The 22,114-nt window shown below is 45.6% G+C and overlaps 1 protein-coding gene across 1 annotated transcript in view; it reads left to right on the plus strand.

Moving 5' to 3' along the window:
• LOC147463937 (spindle pole body-associated protein) overlaps positions 1-17,282 on the plus strand; it is a 70,769-nt gene extending 53,487 nt beyond the window's left edge. The window contains exons 2-3 of the mRNA XM_086529770.1: positions 16,477-16,618; positions 16,686-17,282. Of these exons, the coding sequence (XP_086385896.1) occupies positions 16,477-16,618; positions 16,686-16,772 (229 nt within the window). The 3' untranslated portion in view covers positions 16,773-17,282. The remainder of the gene's footprint in view (positions 1-16,476; positions 16,619-16,685) is intronic.
• The last annotated feature ends 4,832 nt before the right edge of the window (positions 17,283-22,114 follow it).

Here is a 22,114-nt window from a genome sequence, read left to right on the forward strand (position 1 = left end):
GGATATTTGGGTCGTCAATCGACTTTTGACAAGGCAAAGAAACAAAAGAAGCGTGTTTGATTTGAAGGAGTACCTAGTTCTTCTTCTTCTTCTTCTTCTTCTGACAGTTCTTCTAGCTCTTCAGATTCGAGCGAAGAAGACAAAAAAGGTAAAAAGCAAAGCAAGAAACAAAGGTTCGGAAAGGGCAAGAAAAAAGGCAAAGAAGGCTACATCTTGCCCAGAGATTGACAGTTCTACTGAGGACTCGTCTACAGACAGCTTAGATTCCGATGATGGAAACTTTTATGCGAACAAGAAGAATTTTTCACAAAGCCAACCAGTATGACTTTCTCGAAGATGAAAGCAAGAAAGTCCGACAGTTTAAGGAAGGTGGCCACTCGATCAAGTTTGATACTTTTTCAGGATACTTGGATGCTTCGAAGGCTTTGTCTTTTTTCAGCAGTTTGACATCGCTTTCGCGGCAGGACGCTATTCAGAGCACTCCAAGATTCAGAGAGCTGCCTCTTACTTTAAGGGGAATGCTCGTACTTGGTGGTCCACGCTTCTATTAAGCAAGACTGTGCCAGTTACATGGCTGAAATTCAAGAGGCTTTTTATTTCTTCTTGGTTGACTCAAGAGTTTGAGCGAGATATACGAGCTGCTTGGAACCATCTCCGGTTGACCAAGAGCGATACAGTGAATTTTTATTGTGAAAGATTCTGGAGCTCTTTTCTACCTGCCTCTTCATTCAAGAAGATCTCGTTCAGAGAACAGATTGAGCGGTTTACCTTGGGTCTACCTACAGAGTTCCGAGATCACTGCTTGGAACAGAAGTCAGCTTCTTTAGGAGTTGATGAGTCATGCGAAGCGGGGCTTTGCCATTCACTCTGGCAGTTTGACCTACCCCACAGATAAGGCCATGACACAACGAGCCGAACAGACTTCTGGGAATGAAAGTAGAAAGAAAAAGAGCAACCCAGAGAAAAAAAGATGCACGACCCAAGCTTACTCCTGAGGAGAGAGCTCGCTTCATCAGAGAGGGGAAGTGATTTGGATGCGGGGAACATGGACATATCTCCGTGAAGTGTCCTAAAAAGGCACAGAAAGAACATAATGATAAAGACGACGACAGGCCTCAGAGTTGGAGAGCAGCTGAGGAACGTGGCAGAAAAGGCAGATAGAAAAGCAGAACTGGAACCACATGGCGTGGGACTTGCATCGAATCAAATGAATGAAGGTACAAACTTTACTGCTTTTTGGGGCAAAGTGAAGGATCAGGAAGCTCTTTTGAAGGAGCCAAGGCCAACTTCTTTTCACTTGGAATTGGCGGCTCGATTTGGAATTACGCCCGACAGACTGACGCCACAGACGGAGGTAGTTCGACTGGCACCCGGATGGCATGTTGCCATTACACCGAGCATTGCAAACTTCGTTTGCAATGACAGGGGTGTTCAGGGCACGCGAGTGACGTTCTACTCAGGATCCCTTGGTACCACAAGAACTATGCCGTGGTTGACTACCGGGCCGAGAAAGCAACTTTGCTAAATGAAGGGCTTAGAGATTGTACTTGATGAACTTCAGTTTCTTACTCATTCTTTTGGGAGAGAACTGAACGATGGATAAAGGTTAAATATGTTTTGACCTGATGAAAAGAACGCCAAGATTTTTCTCCACACTCATGCCGATTGATTTTCAGAGGGCCTGAAGATCAAACCAGTGATATGATACCTGGAAGCACGCGACCGAATCGGCCACCTTACCATGTGAGCCGAGTACAGACTGAAAAGATTATGAACCTAGTGAAAGACCTCTTGGAAAAGGGTCTTGTCCAGCCTAGTACTTCATCGTATTGCTCTCCAGTGTTGTTGGTTTTGAAGAAAGACGGATCTTGGACAATGTGCATCGATTATAGCACTCTCAACGAAATCACCATCAAGAACAGATTTCCGATTTCTAGGATCGATGATATACTCGACAAGTTACAGGGATCCTCGTGCTTTAGCAGGATTGACTTGAAGAGTGGATATCATCAGATCAGGATAGTGCCAGGAGATGTCTACAAGACTGCTTTTTGGACGACTTTTGGGTTATTTGAGTTTTTGGTGATGCCTTTTGGCTTAACCAATGCTCCTGCGACATTTAAGCGGATGATGGACATGATTTTTCGAGAGTACATGCTATTTGTTGGCACTTTCTTTGACGACATCATTGTTTTCTCCAAGAATGAGACAGAACACAGAGATCATCTGCTTCAAGTCTTTCAGGCATTACGAGATCACACGTTAGTGATTAATGCAAAAAGAAAAGTGAATTTTTCTTACCAAAGATACACTTTTTTGGGACACATTGTGTCAGCAGCAACATGAGTGCAAATGGACCCGGCCAAGGTAGAGACTATCCGTGATTGGCCCGATTTGAGGAATGTCCATGAAGTTAGAAGCTTCTTGGGACTGTGTTCGTACTACAGGCGGATCATACGAAAGTTTGCAGAGGTTGCTTCCCCTGTGCATACCTTGACACAGAAAGGAGTACCTTTTTCGTGGGGACCCACAGAGGTGACTGCCTTTCGGACATTGAAAGAGAAATTGACTACGGGACCTATTTTGACTTTGCCGGACTTGCAGAAGTCATTTGAAGTATATTGTGATGCTTGTGGTCGTAGTCTGGGTGCGGTCTTGATGCAAGAAGGCCATGTCATAGCTTACGAGAACCGTTTGTTCTCTAGGCCGGAGATGACACAGATTTATGAGAAAGAGCTATTGGCGGTTATCCATGCTCTTACTCAGTGGCGGTATTACCTGCTCGGAGCGGATTTTACTGTCTTTACAGACCATCAGAGTTTGCGCTACTTCTTGTCACAGAAGCAGCTTTCGGAAAAGCAGATGCGGTGGGCAAACATCTTGTCACAGTTCCACTTCCAGATTGTCCATGTGCAGGGACAGAAGAATGTGGTGGCAGATGCTTTGTCTCGAAAACCGTTGGTTGTGGCTATTTCCGCGATACATCATAGGAGCTTCGAGGACATGGTCGATCAGTATGCCACAGATATAGATTTTGCAGATATTTTCACACGGATACGGGATGGGGAGACAGTAGCTGGATACTCCCTTCGGGAAGGCTACTTGATAAAAAAGACTATGTTGCTTTGTTACACAGCCTTTGAGGGAAAAGGTTATGACTGAATGCCACTGTCCACCTTTTATGAGTCACCGCGGCATTTCTACCACCATGAAGGGGGTAGAGAAATACTTCTTTGGGCCGAGACTCAAAAAGGATGTGGAAGAGTTTGTGCGCAGTTGCTTGGATGCCAGAAGGTCAAGTTTGACAGGCATAAGGCACAGGGATTGTTCCAGCCTTTACCCGTACCCACCCACCCCTGGGAAAGTATTGCAATGGATTTCATTTTTGATCTCCCAAGAACACAGAATGATCACGATGATTTTCAGATTACATGGCACGTCTGAGACGATTGTCTCCGACAGGGACCCCAGATTTATGAGTTTGTTTTGGAAGGCAATTTGGGAGAACATTGGCACGCAGTTGCAGTTCTCGTCAGCGTTCCACTTGTAGACTGACGGGCAATTTGAGATTGCTAATTCAGTGATTTTAGATTTATTGAAGTCTTGTATCTCGGATCAGAAGACTCAATGGGAAAAGAACTTACCTTTGGTGGAATTTGCCTACAATAACACGATACACTCTTCGAGGGGGAAGACGCCATGTGAGATTGTTGAAAGCGTTGCGAAGGTTCATCCTTCCTGAGCACGAAATATTAGATATTTGAAGCGGATGAATATTCGTGAGATTTGGATACGGCTTTTGCCAAGGTTTGCAAGACTTTGCAGGAGTCTCAAGAACGACAGAAAAAGGCAGCGGATCGCCATCGTCACGATTTGAAATTGAAGGAGGATGATTGGGTGCTCTTACGTTTTGAGAAGGCACGCCTACGAAAGAAAAAGGGAAAGGAGAGGCTTTTTTTTCAAAGCTTAGTATGCGATACTACGGACCTTTCTAGAACACTGAAAAGATAAATGATGTCTCCTTCCGATTGAAACTGCCAGATACTTGGAGGATTCACAATGCATTGCATGTGAGTCTCTTGAAACCTGTTAAGGGTGATGTGTCTGATGATGGGGAGCTTGATGAGCAACCCGAAGTGGAAGAAAACAAGGAGATCCTTGTTCCTGAACAGATTTTGGCACATACGATACGAAGAAAGGTAAAGTCCGAAGGCGGTTCTTGGTTAACTTCAAGAAGTTTCCTGCATTTGATGAGAAGTGGATGGAGGAGGAGGACCTAGCAGATACTCCTCGGATTGTGAAACTTTACCTCGATGTTTTGGTTTAGCATAGTCTACTCCAAACGGAACCCAGAATTCAGCTTGGCTGGAGATCTGGTCCAGTGGGATGCACAAGAGGGGAGTCACTCATAGTTACCCGGAACGCGTAACGGGAACGGCGACGGGATCCCCGCGGAACGGGGGAACGGCTAGGGGTCCGGAACGGGAACGGCGCGGAACGGGAGGTTAAAAAACACCCAAATAGTGCATTTTTTAGCTCCTTGTGTTTAAATACAAGGAGTATTAGAGTGCTTTGACTCTAATACTCACAAAAAACTCGTTTTGAAGACCATTCAACCTTGCTATGACTAGATGAAGATGAGAGAGAGAGAGAGAGAGAGCTTGAGAGAGTGAGAGGGAGAGACTCGAGAGAGTGAGAGGGAAAGGGAGAGATTTGAGAGAGTGGGAGGGAGAGGAAGAGAGCTTGAAGGCTTGAAGCCTTGAGCCTTGAGAGAGTGAGTCTTGAGAGGGAGAGATCTTGAGAGTGTGAGAGGGAGAGAGCTTGACCCTTGAGGATTAGCTTGGGGAGAGAAAGGGGGAGGGGGGTGCATTTTATGAGTCCTTGAGGCCTTGCACACTTCTTTTTGCACACTTCAAAAAGAAGCCCAAACATTTACTTCAATTTTTCCAATTTTTGCCAAATTTGTTTGTAGCCGTTGGCCGTTCCAGGGGCATTCCGGAACATTCCGGGGACGTTCCGGAACGGCTATTCCGGTTTGCACTGGCCACCTGGAACGTCAGACGTTTCGGGACGTTTCGGAATGTTCGGGAAGGGAATTGCCCCTCGGAACGCCGGAACGGGGGCTAGGGGGCGTTCCCCGGTAACTCTGGAGTCACTCCACTCCTTTGTCAAAGGATGCCTTGATTTAGATACTAGAGTCATTGATGTCTCTTTGAGCTTCAGGGATACTGAGAGCTGACAGTATTCTGTTGTATGACTTATGAAATGGAATTCCTGATAATGATACTGTTTTGTTCTTGACTTCTTGTGAGTGCAGGAACTGATAGACGAAATGACTGCAACATTTTGGTCTACTTGATCTCGAATAGACGTGGTTGCAATAGGGATTAGTCAATCGGACATCGATGAGGTCCCGATTGGACCTAGATGTGATTGCTAGCTACATTGTCGATAAATCATGCTCTAAGATCCGAATGAATGTTGAATGTCATGTGATGTCCGGTGATGTCCTGTGATGTTGTGTGATGTGACTGTCGATTTTGTACATGTGCTAGATGTGTGTTCCTAGTACGTAGGTACTAACAGTCAGTGTCTGCTAAGACGGTTTATGGCTTTTGTCGGTTTTGCAAGCGTAATCGCGGTCGATTACAATGCTTTCAAGAGGGGGGTATGTCACAAAGTGATGACGTGGCGGACATCAGAAACCCTAAAATTCTTGCAAACCCTAATTTTTGCCAGAAACCCTAATTTTCGGAAATCGCGAAGGCTTTTTTTTTTTTGGGAAAATGATGAGCGATGCGAATTTTGCTTTTTTTAATAAAAAAAAGAGAAAAAAGACTCCCTAAGAGAGAGAACTGATGCTTTTTATTTTAAAAGCTTTTGGGGCTCTGCTTTTGGGCATCCCTTGTAACCTTTAAATTAGTGGTGAGGGCCTCACTTCTTTGAGCATCTGGACGCAGAGTCTGAGAGTGAAACCCTAACCGCTCTCTTGTACTTTGATTTGATTAATATAAAAAGAAATACCGAAAGGGGCGCCAGTCTTTGGGGCCAATATCTCTAGGCACGGAACTCCGCCGGGTCAGTGTACATCTATTGTGATCTGTGATTTGTTTTGAAGTGGTTATTTGGTGCTGTCGCGGTTGATTCTTGACTTGGAGTGTCCAAGTCTGTTACAGACAGAAGGCTCTCTCTTTTCCTAAGAACTAAAAGGAACCTTGAGCAATAAAGATAACTAATCTTGAGAAAAAACAACATTCATTCCGCTGCACCTTACATTGGTATCAGAGCTTTGGAAGTATTCTGCATTACTCAAGGAAAGAACCACAAGAACCACAATAATTTTTTTTTGCTTGTTGAGGTCGCACGAACCCAAGTTTACTTGGGCGTGGCGATTCCTAATCGTGTTTTGTTGAAGAGTGACAGGAATCCCAAGAAAGAAGGGCTTGTCCAGCCTCCCCTTGTGTCTCTTTTCACTCATTGAGAGCGGACCGTGTACTTAGCGGCCGGCCAATCGACGTGAGGTGGGAAAAAGCAACCTTGGTGTGAGCGCAAGGCCGCCAAGGGGTGCGCCCGCAGAAAGGAGTAGAACTCGGGTGAAAGAGAAGATCCTTCTCAACGCGATTTGCAAGCAAAAGAAAACCTCAAGAACCCCAAGAACCCAAGACCCTCAAGACTCAAGAACCTCAAGAATCTCAAGAACCCAAGATTCTCACGAATCAAGGACCTCAAGAACCTCAAGACCCTCAAGAACCCAAGTTCCTCGCGAGCTTAAGACCCCAAGATCATAGTGCATGGTCGTCACCCAAAGCGGAATGGATACTTCGCATACAGGTGATGAGCATGAGAGAGGCGACGGAGACTATTCTCCACCCGGAGATGATTTCTTCAACCCTCCCCCTTCGCCATCTACGCCAGACCCTATGGAGGCAATGATGAAGCAGATGATGGCCATGATGGATAGACAGGAAGACAAGCGCCTTGCTTTAGAACGCGAGCGCGACGCAAGAAAAGAACTAAGGAAGGAAGAAGCGGCAGCAAGAAACGCAGCATTGGATGCCGATCGTGTCGCTCATAGATTGGCTTTGGAGACCGAGCGTGAAGCTCGTAGATTGGCTTTGGAGGCCGAGTGTGAAGCTCGACGAGAGCTACGTACTCAAGAATTGATTGCCCAAGTCCTAGCTTCGAAGACCGAACCACCCAAAGATCGTGGAAGTTCGTCAAGTGGCACAAGCCACGATGCGGATTCCAACCATCCAATTATAGAAAAGTTGATTTTCAGTAAGTATGACGGTAAGATGGATGCTATTGTTATTCATTCTTGGTTGCATCAATTTAATGCTTATTTTTCAGCTATGTACCTTGCCGGTGATGCCATTAATTGGTACCATGCATGGCAAGAGGCACAGCTAGCCGCGCACCTAGAGGCAGTCGACGATGGCACGCCCCTCTCTTTTAGTTGGGCTGATTTCCAAGACAAGCTCAAGGCATGGTTTATGCCACCTCAGTACCTCGCACGATTGAAGGACGATTGGCGCGCTCTCAAGCAAATTGGTATGCCGGTAATGTCTTTTTCTGATCGTGTTTTGTAGCTAGGAACCCAATTACGCATGTCGGATGAAGAGTGCAAAGAGGCTTTTCTCTTTGGATTGGACGAGTATATCAAGTACGATGTCGAGGTACTCGATTCAATCGGTAGCGATTGCTCTCGCACAGGAGATGAAGCACAACATGGGAAAGCCTAAGGAGAACAAGACTTCCACAAGTACCTCGCAGACTTCTCAGAACCCTCAGAACGGTAAGAACGGTAAGAATGGTAAGAATGTACCTCTTCTAACCAATCTACCAACAGTATCTCATCAAAGAATTCTTCCAATGAATCTAAGGGTAAGGCTAACACACCTGCTAAACCTAAGCTTACTCCAGATGGAAAGGTAGCACAAGGAATTGTAGGAGGATACATCACGTCGGAAGAACAAAGCACGTATTCTAAGGAAGGTCGTTGTTTTCATTGTCACATTAAGGGTCACATAAAAAGAACATATCCTAAGCTTGAATCGAATGAATCTAAAGAACCCACAGCACCCACTACATCTGTCAATGCAATGAATGATAACACGATTGTGCCCAAAGTTTCTCAGGACCCTCCCATTGATGATTCTCTCATTAAATGTTATGGTCGTACATCGGGGCACCGTTTTGTCATATTGTTTGACCCAGGTAGTATGCATGATGTGATCAGTTCCTCTCTTGTTGAGAGAGCCCGCCTCGAAGTTAGTCCGAGATCTCCTATCGAGGTCACTGGCTTTCGTTCTGGTATGGATGCTCTCATCACGAAGGAGTGCCTTGATGTGTTGTTTGCAATTCAACAAACTGCCTTCACTAGAAGACTTGTTGTTTCTCCTCTATCAGGATGTGATATGATTTTAGGCATGAAATGGTTTCGTGAACTAAACCCTCTGGTTGATTGGGAGGCTAGCACTTTAACTCTCAATGCCAAAATTGATTCTCTTACTGTCTTTCATGGAGTGGACACTTCTCCTTCTCCATCTCTCATTGCTAATATGCAGGACAAGGTTGAAAGGATTCGAGATAAGGAGACTCTTTCAGTCTCTTTTTCTCCACAGCATGACACACAGACCTTGCATGATTATGAGAAGCATGATGATTTGAAGGATGATTTGGATGAAAAAGACAAACCTGATGAATTGCATGAAGATGATGTGATTGTTCACAAGGATGATGTGTTAGTTGATGCTTTTTCTAGCGAAGCTAACCTCGTTGTAGAATCGATCAATCACCAAGAATCGATCTTGGCTTTCGAGTCGAGGTCCACAGATCCCCCACAAGAAGATTCGATAGATCCCGAAGAAGCGATCTTGGCTCTCGAGCCTTGGTCCAAAGAACCATCATAGGAAGTATTACGTGTTCGCATGATTGATATGCACGCATTGTTCGAATGTTCCATTCGTGATCGTTTCTTGTATTTTAGTCAGCATGGTTATGTGATCCCTTTTCCTAGGCATGACATACTGTATGTTGAGCACGTTTCTCTCATGGATGAGCACGAATGTATGCGGATTGTTCATGAAAAGTTGAAAAGTATGTATGTACGGAAGTCGCATTCCATGTCTCTTCCTTGGCATGACACAGTTTCCGAAAGATCACATGATAGTATGAGCACCCAGCATTGGCATTTCCATTGTGATTTTCCACAGTTGATTGATTTCGATCGAACAGAAAAGATTCGAGCGCATTGTTTGCATGTGTTTGATGAACGGGTTGTCACTCCGTCTCTATGTTCATCTACATTGCATACACAGTCTTTAAAGAAGACTAGATTTTTTTCCTTCACTTTACATGGAATGGGTATGTTCATGGTTTTGTGTTGGAGATGGTTTCAGGAATTTTCAGCCATGGAGATTCTTGAAGACGAAAGAAGCAGGACTCTAGACGAAGTTGAAGAATCGAAGGAGCCACAGAAGACTGAGTCGCTTTCGGCGCGGCCCAAAGAAGCAAGTGTTGCAGACCTTTATGAAGTTCAAGTACCGCACTACCCACACATCAGAGTGGGCCGGCGAAGAGTCCCTTCTAGGATTCTAGATGCTGTTGGCGATCTCCCTCGATGCCATACAGTTTGGTATCAGTACCTCACTTTGAAAAGGAGGGGATGTCACGTGACACATCCCAACCCTATGTGTTCGTGGACAAGCTACACCACAGCAGGATTCAGTCAAGTCAAGTCAAGTCTAGATTAGCAGTGATCTGACACTTTTGTGAGTCTATTCGTAGATCGTGCATGTCCGGTCACTGAGCATAGATGCATATCCTCCGGTTGCACACAACATGATCATCAGAATTCCCATCAGAATCCATTAGCATCAGTTAGGGGAATTTTCCAGTGCATTTAGCCTATTTTCCTATTTATTGGTTATTTTTACTTATTATTTTTAAGTGACTTTCCAACAAAAGTAGGTAGGGCAATTTTGCTAAGTTAATATATAAGCATACCCAAGTCAGCACTTTCTGGCAGAAGAGGCAGCAGAAGCTTCCCGCTCAACAGGCAACTTCTCAGCAGTACCCTCCACAGCATCAGACCCATCGTCATACCTCCCACTTCTTCAGCGTTTTTCACAGATCTCCCATCGCCTTGCAGTTTCCCCCTTGTGGCGATAGTACCCCGGCAGTTCAGCCCAAAGCGTAGCGTTTTGGCTATCAAAAACGCCACCAAATCAGCCAGCATTTTTCTCACGAAAACGCCAGCCCAACAACAGATCTCAGCGTTTTGTTTTCAGCTTCTCAGCGTTTTTGATTAGCAGATTTCAGCCTTGAAGAGAACGTAGTTTTCAACCTAGACACAGAGCTGATCAGCCCCCAAGACCGGTTGCAGAAGTCCCCCAAAGTTTAGCCAAGAAAACACAGCCAAAACAGTCATTTGCAGCCACTGAAACTGTCCCCGAATTCAGCGATTAGAAGATCCCAGATTTCAGCCATCAAGTCGTCGTCGTCACCACCCCCGTCGTCATCGGCATAGTCCCATTGCATCAGTCCATTGCATTCGCATTGTACACCTTTCTGCAATCAAGTAGACCACTCTCGCCGACGAGAGTGGGGCCTTCGGAGGAGGGTTTTACAACCTCTCGGGTGTCGTATCTCTTCTCTCTCCTTCTCTCAGTCTCATTCACTTGCACGCACAATATCCACTCTTCTTGTTCGTGACCATAGCACTCCATAAGACGGAAAGCTCTTTCTTTCCCTAAGAACTAAAAGGAACCTTGAGCAATAAAGATCACTAATCTTGAGAAAAAACAACATTCATTCCGTTGCACCTTACAAGGATAGTGATGGGTCACCATTTTCAAATCTCATCCAAGGAGCCACTCTCCTTGGGAATAAGGTAGATCATGCTCTCACTCATGCTGTGAGGCATCTTGCTAGTGTGCAAAACGTACTGGAATGTGCTACAAAGGTTTGAACCAAGCAAATCCCAGTACTCCAAAAAAAAGCTGGGAGTCTAACCATCTTCCCTTGGACAACTACCTCGGGGGAGTGCTCTGAGGGCCTTATGGAACTCCTCTAGCTGGAGAGGAAGCTCAAGTCTCTGTTGCATCTCCTTAATAACAAGGCAAGGCATTTGTGTCCAAACTTGCTCTCTGCATGTATCCTACGCTTTGACTGAGGCTCAACTGACGACAAAACACGGTAAAAGTCAGTAGCATCTGCACGCATAATCTTAGGCTCTGAAGCAACTGACCTGTCCGGTCTCCCCAACTGGCTGATTCTGGTGTGCGCATGGCGTGGCCCCACCATTTTAGAAAACTCCCTAGTAACTCTGTCACCCACTTGGGTCCACTGAGATGCTTGCGATGCCGCTCCTCAATGCTAGCCAACTCCTGTCTAGCCTGCTGCATGTGCTCCTCCAACCAAGGACTGTGTGGATGTTGCTCCTTCATCCTCTACAAGAAACCAATGCCTCGTCGGAGACGCTTCTTCTCCTCCTTGGCTGCAGCCAAGCGAGCTGTAGACTCGTGGAGGGTGCATGGTCGGAAAAAGTTTTAACGTAGTCCTTGCTAGGATGCAAATAGATCCCTCCCATGTCACAGATGTGGTCACTAGGGTAGAAGCGATCTATCCGAGATAGATTCACTCCTCCTACTTTGCGGTCTCAACGAGAGAAAGACAAGCAGTCTGGGGGCCTCACAAAGCGTGAGTGCTGCCAATGCCATGAGTCCTCCCTGGATACCTCCAAGTCCAAATGCAGCTGACCAAAATGTCTCATAGCGATCACACAAAATTTGACCACATCGTCTAATGCGTCCCTCACAGAGATGATACTCCTGTAGCATAAGAATATCAATCTCACCACCCACAAGGAATCGCTGAAGCTCTTGAAAGTTGACGCAATCGGTCCCTCTGACATTGAAACTGGGGGTCTCCTAATCCCTGCACATTCCATGAGACGATCCTCATGGAGTCGATGAGAAAAAATAGATGCTGCAGCAGCAACCAACCTCACTATCTTTGAGGCGGCTTGGATGGGAGTAATCCGCATCCGAGCGATCCAAACGCATCTAGAGTGACTGTCCCACTGTCACAAATGGGAGCGCATAACAATATAAAATATACTTGGATAAATAGAATTTATCACTTAATACCGAAGCCAAAGGATATATAGAGAGAAATAAATAGAGAGATAGAGAGTGAGAAGATCGACACAGTACTGGGGACCAAAAGATGGGCTGGTCCCCCCCCTTAAAGAGAATTCTTTATTAGGGAGAATCTTTTTACAAGCACAAGAACCGGAGAAAAACCCCTTGGTTCTAAATCTTTGACTCGATGGTCGTTCCTTCCCGTAAGGGAAATCCGAGAGACGAGCTCTCAATCCTTTTTCCGTCTGTACTCAGAGTCAAGACTCCGTAGACAATTTCCGAATTCCGTTCCCGGAATTCCCAAGCGTAGGCCAAAGCCTTCTCGCTTCTCCTTCGCGATGAAGTACCTGCAAACACACATGCAAACACGTGACAACAATTCGTATGGCGAATCCACAGTAGATACCTGTCGCTCTTGCACGGGAAAAGCTACTTCCGTGCTTCGTAGTCTCGCACGATCTCTCGCTTCTTCCGGCCCGGCAGAGTCTTCTCTTGCTGGCATTGGTAACTCCTTTTTAGTGAGGACATGTGGTGCTTTTATAGCTCCTTGACCACGGCATGAATAGCTGCTCGCGTAGAGATCGCGGCCGGTTTTTTTTTTTTTTTTTTTTCCCCCTTGTTCTACCCGAAATAGGGAGAGAGAATTCGCTGGCTGATGTGTTGCCTTATTTATCAGATGGCTGCCCACTTATTAAATGGGCGGCCGGCGTATTTTAAAAATAGTATGAATCTGCCCAAAAACTCAATAAAACCTTATAAGTTAAAAACAATGCTTTCACAGCACTTCCCAGGTGTCCTTGGATGCAATCACATGCACGAATGCAATGCAAACATAGATTCCTCGCGGGAAAGCGTTTGCTCTTCCCGGAAAACTCGTTCAAATTTTTCGCTTTTTAAGAAAAGCTTCTCAGAACCCATCTTTATTCTTGTGCTTCCGTCTTTACGCGTATTCCTCTTTCCAGTTTGGATTTCCTCTGGACTATGGATATCCCCTTTCTGATGCACCCGTCACCCACCTTGTGACGCATCAGGAATACCCATCACCTAGTCCTTTCCTATCGAACTTACGGTACAATCCCCTTCACGATGCTCTATGTCACCCAGCCTATGACGCATCAGAGATGTCCGTTCCCGGATGGTCGGATACTTCTTTCCCTGTCACCCATCCGTTGTGACGCATCAGAAGTCCCCGTTTCTGGTGGCCTTATAGATATTCCCTTTCACAGTGCTCCTGTCATTACTTGGAATGACGCACTAGGGATACTCTGAACTCGGATGACTCCAGTGAGAAAAACCCTCTCACTTAAAATTCCAATAATTCATTTAGAATTATTTTTCCTCGTGTTCCAAGCGAGAAAACCCTCTCACTTATAAATCCAATAATTCATTCAGAATTATTTTTCTGTAAGATAAAGCCAATTTAGCAAAACCTACTTAGGCCCAGCTGAGCATGCAGTACGTAGGGCTACATCCTCTGTCCAAGAATCCTCATGTACAAATACATAGCAGGGGGGACTCTTGAGTGTCAGCAAACAAGTGCACCACAATGTGCCTGCACCCTGTTGCATCCGGTGGCATCACACTAAACTTGGCTGAAGGCCAAAGTGTTTGTACCAGATGTGTCACCCCCAGGTCCCCTGTGTGGTGTGAGAACTCAATAGCCTGGATCTGGAGCCAATCAAGAACTGTGCGCAAGGTCCACTCTGTATGATCCCTGCCGCACAACGGAAAGGAGAAACCTACCGCTGTATCCACAGCCTCAATGCCTCGGGTTGCTAGAAAGAGGAAAGCAAGCTTCCTCCAGGTCAGGAGAAGGGTCACCAAGGAAGCGTGTGAAGCTGTAGTCGAAGAAGTCCCATCGTGTGTGAATGTCAAAGCTAGTCAAACCTCGAGGGATTGCTGCAAAAGGAGAGGTATGAACTAGAAGAGGCGTCCTTAGGTGGGGCTGTCCCTCTCGAGCAATGCGACTCATAGCGAAAGCACTACGAAGAGATCATCTCGTTGCGGATGTGTGTCCAGTCCCCTGCGTCTGAGGAGTGTCGGATGGGTCGGGTGATGAGGTTGAGGGCCCCACCGGGGAGAGAGGAGGAGCGAGAGGTGGGGGAGGAGGAGGCAGAACGGAGGAGTCTGTAGGTGGAGGGGGGGGGAGGCGGCGGAGCTGAAATGGAGGGGCCCTCCATAGGGAACTCCTGTTGGAGGGGGTCAAAACGGTCTCTGTCAGAACCCAATGCTGCTGAGCTGTAGGAGGTCGGCCACGGGGGGGGGGGGGGGGGGGGGGGGGGGGGGGGCATTGTGGCGAGCCGGTCCCTGTCGACGGCGGCCGGGCCAACCATTAGCTGGCTGATTGCTGGCCTCTGTCGAGGTACCAGCCTATGTGTCCTGGGTACCTGTCTGCTAGGCATGGTCAGCCTTGGGAGGCTGCGCATGCGCTGCGGGTCGAGATCGCCTGTGAGGACAGGCCTTCGCTAAGTGGCCCATTTTCCTGAAAATGAAGCACTGGTCCGGGAGTCTCGAATACTCCACCCTCTGGCATAACCACCCCCTACTCACCTAGGTAGGACCACCACCTTCGGGAGAGAGTGAGTGTCACGAACCAGAACGCGTACCGAAGGCACACCGGCAGCCTTGGCTGCAACTGAAGCTGCCGTACGCGGGGTCTCCAAGACTGTCCCGATCTCGGAACCAATCCTGGAAAGAAGCGGCAAGTATTCCCGCGTAAGGCCGGGGAAGCATACCGAAATAAGCAAGTTTGCCTCCTCTACAAGAACATCCGATGCGGGATCGAACCCACAGCGCCACTGTCGGAAGTGAGCTTTGACTGCTCGGATGGCCAATGGGCTCATCGAGATGACCTTGGCTGCCATCTTGGGAGTCTCGAACTCTATCTGATAGTATCCCCGCCGAAAAGCTGATCTTCCCCACCTCGGCTAAAAGGCTGCTGGCCTGCAGAAGGTTGCGTACCTCTCCTCGGCTAGGACGGGCCACGGCTGCCAATAATCTTGCAGATGACAAAGGTGGCCTGAAGGCGCTCCACCTCTGCTGCAAGTCTCGCTTGCTCTGCCTGGCGACAGAGCAAGTCGGATAGTGGGCTCGACGGGGTCGGGCAAGGGGACTTCATCTGAGTCCCTCTGAGGCGAAGCACAAGCCTGCATCTGTGTCTGCTACCGTGGGGGAAGGCGAAAGGGGCGAACTCGTGCTGAAACGTCGGTCGAGGAACAGGCCTGAGCCGGGCCCAGCGGGAAGGGGGGAGCCGAAAATGAGCGAGGGTTGGGAATGAAAAGGTGGTTTGCGGGGAGGGGGTGGTATAGGGTGCATGAAAGGGCTATGCATGGAACAAAGCGAATGGCGCGGGGGGGGGGGGGGGGGGGGGGGTGCGGGCAAGGTAGCGAACAGGGGCCGAGCAGTGGGCAGTGCGCTGTGAGCAAGGGGCAGTGGGCGGCGGGCAAGGTAGCGAACAGGGGCCGAGCAGTGGGCAGTGCGCTGTGAGCAAGGGGCAGTGGGCGGCGGGCGGACAGTGGGCAGGGAGGAGCTGCGCGAGAGGGGACTGGGGAGCTTGGCGATGGCGAGGGGGTTGCGGGCAGCAGCAGCGAGCTCCAACTAATCTCTGTGATTCTTCGTCTTTCTACCTAACAATTGTTAATCTGGGATTATTATCAGCATATACATTAAGGAGAGTGAGAGGACCCCAAGGAGAATCTATCAAGAAAATGGATCCCCTACCTGAGGGATGATCAGCAAGCCATTGGGGATTAAGAGAGGCCTTAATTAAGGTAAGCACTCCAGAATAAACATTGGGTTTTCCCCTTTCAGTATTTCTTTCATATCGATCTTGAAAAGATACAAGTGTCGGGACGAGCCCTCTCTTCAATATGCGACTGCTAGTCTGAGAGGAGCCTCCCCTAAGGCTCATATTTAAAGGCCACTAGCTTGAAAAGCATTAGATACAAAGCACTGCTTCCCAAAAGCACTAGCTAAAAAATAACGCCCAAAAGCAACTCCTGTCTAGCAGCTACATTTGCCACGTCAGCTCCCGTAAATCGCGGTGCATTTTGCAGGATTGTTTTCACAGGGCGGCCATGTAATCACTTTTGCGACAATTTTAGCAGTGGCGATGGCTGGCAAGGCAGGTTTAGAGATTCTATAGAACCCTTTACCTCACATCAGGTCTTGAGCATTTTTGGCAGCAGCAAATCTCAGAAGTTCTGAAATTCTGTCATGTTAAAAATCACATTCAAGCCGTCATTTTTTAATTGATCCTTAACTGTGGGAAGTGGATTTGTCTAGTTATGCAGCCTTCCGAGTGCATTTTGATGATTTTATTAAGGTGCAGGTGCCAGCCCTGGACGATTGTGCTCACTGGTTGCATGGTTATCTTGATATCATGGCTTGCTTTGCATTCAATAATTGCTACCGCTTTTGTAACAGCAGCCATCAGTGCATGGTGGTACATTTTCCTATACTCGTACCCTCAGGTACTATTTACTCCGAAGTGCGTTCTACACATTTACTCCAAAAAGCTCATATGTGTTTGGTGTGCAGGCTTACACTGAGATGATTGCTGCAAGGAGGCAAAGAGTAAGTGATGGAGATGAGGACACCTATGGCTCTAAGAGAAGGGCCAACTGATGCTTCCAATCTAATGTGTAGGAGGGAACAAGGTACATATCGGTGGAGGCTTTGTATTCATCATTAATAGTCTCTGCCCCATTTTGTACGGCTACTCCCATTGTCACATTGTATTATTATGTGACCTTGTGTATCACATGACCTTGGGATTACCCCATGAAGATGATAGGACAGTCCTTTGTGTATGCCAGGCTGGATGTGTTGGTAGCAAAGACAAGGTACAGCTTGTCGAATTTTCTTGCTTAATTTTGGGGCGATAATGGGTGCTATCGCCGCCGCCGCCCCCAACCCACAAGATTGAATTACCTGCGAAGTGCATGGCTCCTCCAAATTGTTTATATCTTTGGAATCTTGCAAGGACCAAGGTCCATGCATGTACTTACCTATGTTTAGCTGCTTTGGTTTCAAGATTCTTTTTTGGAGGAGCATTGTGTGTTATGTTTGAGAAGGTGCTCCTCTGCAATCTTGTTTTAGCAAGGGCCACTTGAAGTGCCATTGGGTATTGAGCAATATCGACTAAGAGACCCATGAGTAAGCAAGCAATGATGAGCATGAAATTGTGTAATTTGATATTAAACACATGGAATTTGAGGCATGGGCGCATATGCTCTCTCTCTCTCTCTCTCTCTCTCTCTCTCTCTCTCTCTCTCTCTATTAGGTAATTGTCCTCCCTCAGTCCAATGGCACGGCCATCATCAGAAAGACTTGAGGAAAAGACCAGCATAAACAATTTCTTTGTAAAAAATAAAAATAAAACGAGTGTACACGAGTGGAGTGCATCGAAACCTTGCAAATGGCACAAAAAGCACTCAAAAAGCTTTTGAAACTTTGCTGAATTCTCTACATTCATGCACTTCGGCAGTGCATGGAGAGTAAAGAGAGACATTTGTACGTGTAAAGTGTGTGAGCTGCAAATAATTGAGCCATAGAGTTGAACTAAGATGAGAACAGGGGATATGCAAGAGACGCCCCAAATCAGGCCCTGCTTGTTCAACATGCTAGTATATGGTGATCATTTGTGAGAAATGCAGAGTAGGTGTAGGAAAAAGCACATTGGATAGAAGTGGTAAAGAAATAGGAGAATACTCCTTCACCATCTCTAGTACATGTTGTGGGGAGGACGTGGAGGAAAATAAGAGGTCTGACATGTGACAAGCCACATGTCAAACAAGCACATATAAAAAGCATAGTTGGACATTGAGCTCACTTCTTACTCATAGGGCCAATAGGGTTGACACCCAAGCTTGGGGCTTGGTAACGTGAAGGCCATGTTTCCATTGTAAGAGCGTGTGTCTCATATTGGAGAAGAAGTTATTAGCATAAAAGCAATCAAGATCTAGATGTGATTAAGACATATTAACCAGTCTATGGCATCGATACCAATTGTTGGCATCAATGTCTACGGCAGACAAGCTATTGTATCATTCATGATAGGAGCATCACTGAGTGATTAGAGAAACGAAGTACACACGAATGACTCAATGCAAGAGGCATAAATTTGACTCGAAACATTTGATTGTTGGAGGTATTATTGAATGTATACATATGGTCAATTTATAGCTTTGACCTAAGCATCTTTGCACACACAATGGGTGACATCACAAGTAAGTCAATTAGTATTGATGACAAAGCTCGACACATAAGACACATACATGGCCTTCACATGGTTTATCACATGGATCATTGACAAATCATAATCTTAGGTGGAGAGTCTGTTCTCACAAGAAATGCAACAAAATCCCACATCCCAACATGCTTCTGCTTTGTGCCTGAGAAACAACACTGGATGATAAGGTCGTTAAATGATTTTTTGATGGTTATTTTTTAGAAAGCAAAGGTTACATCATTTGCAAATGGAGCGTATCTTGGTTAGCCAACAGGTTGTTTTTGTGGAAGATGCAGTACAACCCTTGTTAACAGGTACCAAGGCGACATATACAAGCTCACAAAAGGTACATGATACATTGTTCCCTCTATTATACGGTGGGAGTACAAATGTAAGTTATAACAAGACACAACTTTAGTCTATGCAAGTTTCAAATAACGTTGTAGATTAGCCATTTTTTGATGCAAATTTACATGATGTACTTGATGAGGATAGGGCTCAAAATGAGCAGGCGAGAGGTATGTGTTGGGGTAAGTGTTTAGTTTACACTCGATGCATGACCAATCCCTAAAGCCAAATATACCAATAATGCAACCTTTTGTGCATGGTACATCCTCTATATAGATTTCTCTATTTATATGCTGCTTTAAAGTCACATGCTATTCACGATATCCACATGATATTTGACCCTTCTCCCATGGAATTCACTTTTTAGCATTCAATGCCACATGATATTTGACCCTTCTTCCACATGTGATGGAAATCACTTTCTAACATTAAATACCACCTTTCCACTCTGAGCCTATATAAGGCCATATTGCTTAGTTTGTATTTGGCTCTTTTCATCCTAATCAAGCGAGTCTATTTTCATTGAGTGCTCTCTCTCTCTCTAAATTGTTTGCTCCTAATTATTATGAAACTCTCACTACCATGAATGCAACTAATTTTTTTTTGCCTTAATCAATCCTTACAAGTGGTATCAAAGCTTGTAACTAATTAGTATTCCCTAATCACGTTAATTAGATCCCTAAGCCACACTTACTGCTCTCTCTCCCTAAGCACTAAATCGATTCATAACTCTTTTAGGATTAGATTAGTATAACTCAATTCTAGTCATCTCCATCATTGGTTTTGGGTAAGTCTACACGGCCATTACCCTTGTTAATGATTATCAATAATTGAATTGAGTTCTAATTGTGTGTTTTCTTTTGTTTTACTTGTCATTTGACTTGCTTGATAACAGTCGGTACTTATATATACACGCATGCATGTGAAGCCCTCATCAAGAGCTTTCGGATCTTGTCATTGTGACTATATACTCTGCATCAAAGAGGAAGATGGACCATTCTGCAGGCTCCGATGCAGTGCATCCAAAATATAGCAATGAACCGAACTCAAAGTGGTGAGCCTCGAAAGTTTTGGAGAGTGCCTCTAGAGGCTCCCATTCCATAAATGTTGATGGAAAATATATGGACAAGTCAAACACAGTGCCTATAGAGTTTCCTCATTAGAGACTTCATGCGAAAGCATAGCGTTTGCTATAAACAACACTAGAAATACTTATAATTAGTAGGAAAGCGCTTACAATTGGCGTCATTGATTTCTAGTTGAGAATCTTTGTAGAGGTGTTGTATCTTCACTTGCTTGCTTCCATTAGCCGCCTGCTTCATCTTCAATATACGACCCTTCCAGTGATGGGACTTCAGTCCGATGAATTGATGAGAGACTTTGTGGGCTCCCTTTGTGTGCTTGGCCGCATTGTCACCCACATGCTTGTCACAAAGCTTGTGGTTACCCAATGGCCATTGCCATCTTGCTCGTTGCTGTAGCAAAATGAGTCTACCCTTGAACGGGGTCTACGACTCATGGTATCCAAGCTTCTTGCACTGTGCAAGCTGAAGTTCCCTTACCCTAAATCTTTGCAAACTGAGGTCCTTAGACCCTAAGCTTAGATAGTTGAAGCTACTAAGCTCTACAAAATGTATGTGAGTCCCCAAGATGAGAGTGGAGAATGGGTGCAAGCACGAGAGGAAAGCCTTTAGGAAGGGGAAAATGGAATGTATTACAAGCTCTTCATAGCCAAAAATGAGCCAAAACTCAGAACTAGGCTTGGAGATAAGGGGAAGGTAGATTGGAGAGAGAGGAGACCAAAAAGGTAATCTTCCAATAAGAGAGAGTGAAAACCAAATTTTTTAGTTCTGGGTCAGATTTGGTATGTAGAGAAGGAAGAAGTGAGAGGAGGGAGGGAAAAGTAGGATTGAATGTCAAATTAATGTTGGGGGGGGGGGTGTTTTTGGGGCTAGCCCACTTTTTGAGGGTGGCCCATTTACTCCAGCCTGCACAATTTAGAATAAAAAATAGGCCCAATTTTTTTTACAAACTTTTCACTTTTCATGTCCATTTACAAAAAAGAAAATCCTACTAACTTTAAGTTTGATACCTAGAAATTAGGGGTTGACATACCCAACATTTTTGACCACATGACTTCCTCCTATTGCTCCACTACTTAATCCTGTCATTAGGCTTGGCGCATATTAAAGGGCCTAAGAAGACCCCAAACAAGTCCTAATGCTCTGCAAGAGCACAAGTTGTTTTGTAATCAAAGCTCTCTTTGAGAGAGAATTATAATACAAAGGTATTTTGCAAGGGCGGACCACTCCAAGAAAATCATCATCAAGTTGTCACTCTTAATTGTGGTATTCTCTTTGAATATTGTGCATGGTTTTAATGTTCTAATGTGTAAATGCGCAATGAAACCAGCTTGACACAACCTCTAGTCTCTGACAATTCACGAGTCAAATTTGATGGTTAATTTTTTTTTTGTTGAATTTTACCCTTGGGATACTTGGGACTCTCCTTAGTTGTGCACTATCATGGTGGGATACTCCCCTACCACAGAAGGAGTGGATGCAATGATTATCTGGGTATTTCAATCTCTCTCTCTCTCTCTCTCTCTCTCTCTCTCTCTCTCTCTCTCTCTCTCTGCACTTGACTCTCTCTCCCATGTAGGCATCATGCCTTTTATAGTGAATGATACGGTCTCCCATCCTTGCTCAATGTGGACTTTGCTTCATGGCTTTAACCCATGAGGATGAGTCTCTCCTTCTATGATTCAGTGAAATGTACTCATACTCTATTTAACGCAAAAGCCTTCAAAGCTGTGTGGGACCCTCCCCTTTTGAGCCACATGGCCTAAAAGAGCCCCCCCTCACAAGCTTTTGGTGATTTAAACAAAGCCTATTGTGTATGCATCATTTGAGCTATCAGGCTTCACCTGCTGCACTTCAACGTTTGTGAAAGGGTTCAGACACTGCCAAATTGCTTGGTAAGACTGCCCTACGTACTATGTCCACCAATAAGAATGGGCATGCATTCAACCAGTGTTTCTTCAAAGATAATGCTAAGAACAAAAAGAATTCTAGAGATTCTAGAGGTAAAGTACACATTGTGGAAAAAGAAGAAGAAGAAGAAGAAGAAGAGGGATATCAACACTATGAGGATGTATTGTAATGGGTTTTAGACACTGCCCCAAACCCAATGTTTGGAGGTAAGACCTAGCCTCTCTTGCATCGGATTCCACCTTATGAGCCATATCCAGTTATCCTAAGTAACCCATATTAGCCTTGGTTAGAATCCATGCACTTCATGTTGGCTTCAACTTTCGGAGGTGTATGTTGGGGTAAGCCATTTAGCTTACACTCAATGCATGACCAACCCCTAAAGCCAAGCATACCAA

This window comes from Adiantum capillus-veneris, chromosome 2, assembly GCF_014529385.1.
Source record: "Adiantum capillus-veneris isolate H3 chromosome 2, ASM1452938v2, whole genome shotgun sequence".
In the NCBI taxonomy this organism is placed as follows: domain Eukaryota; kingdom Viridiplantae; phylum Streptophyta; class Polypodiopsida; order Polypodiales; family Pteridaceae; genus Adiantum; species Adiantum capillus-veneris.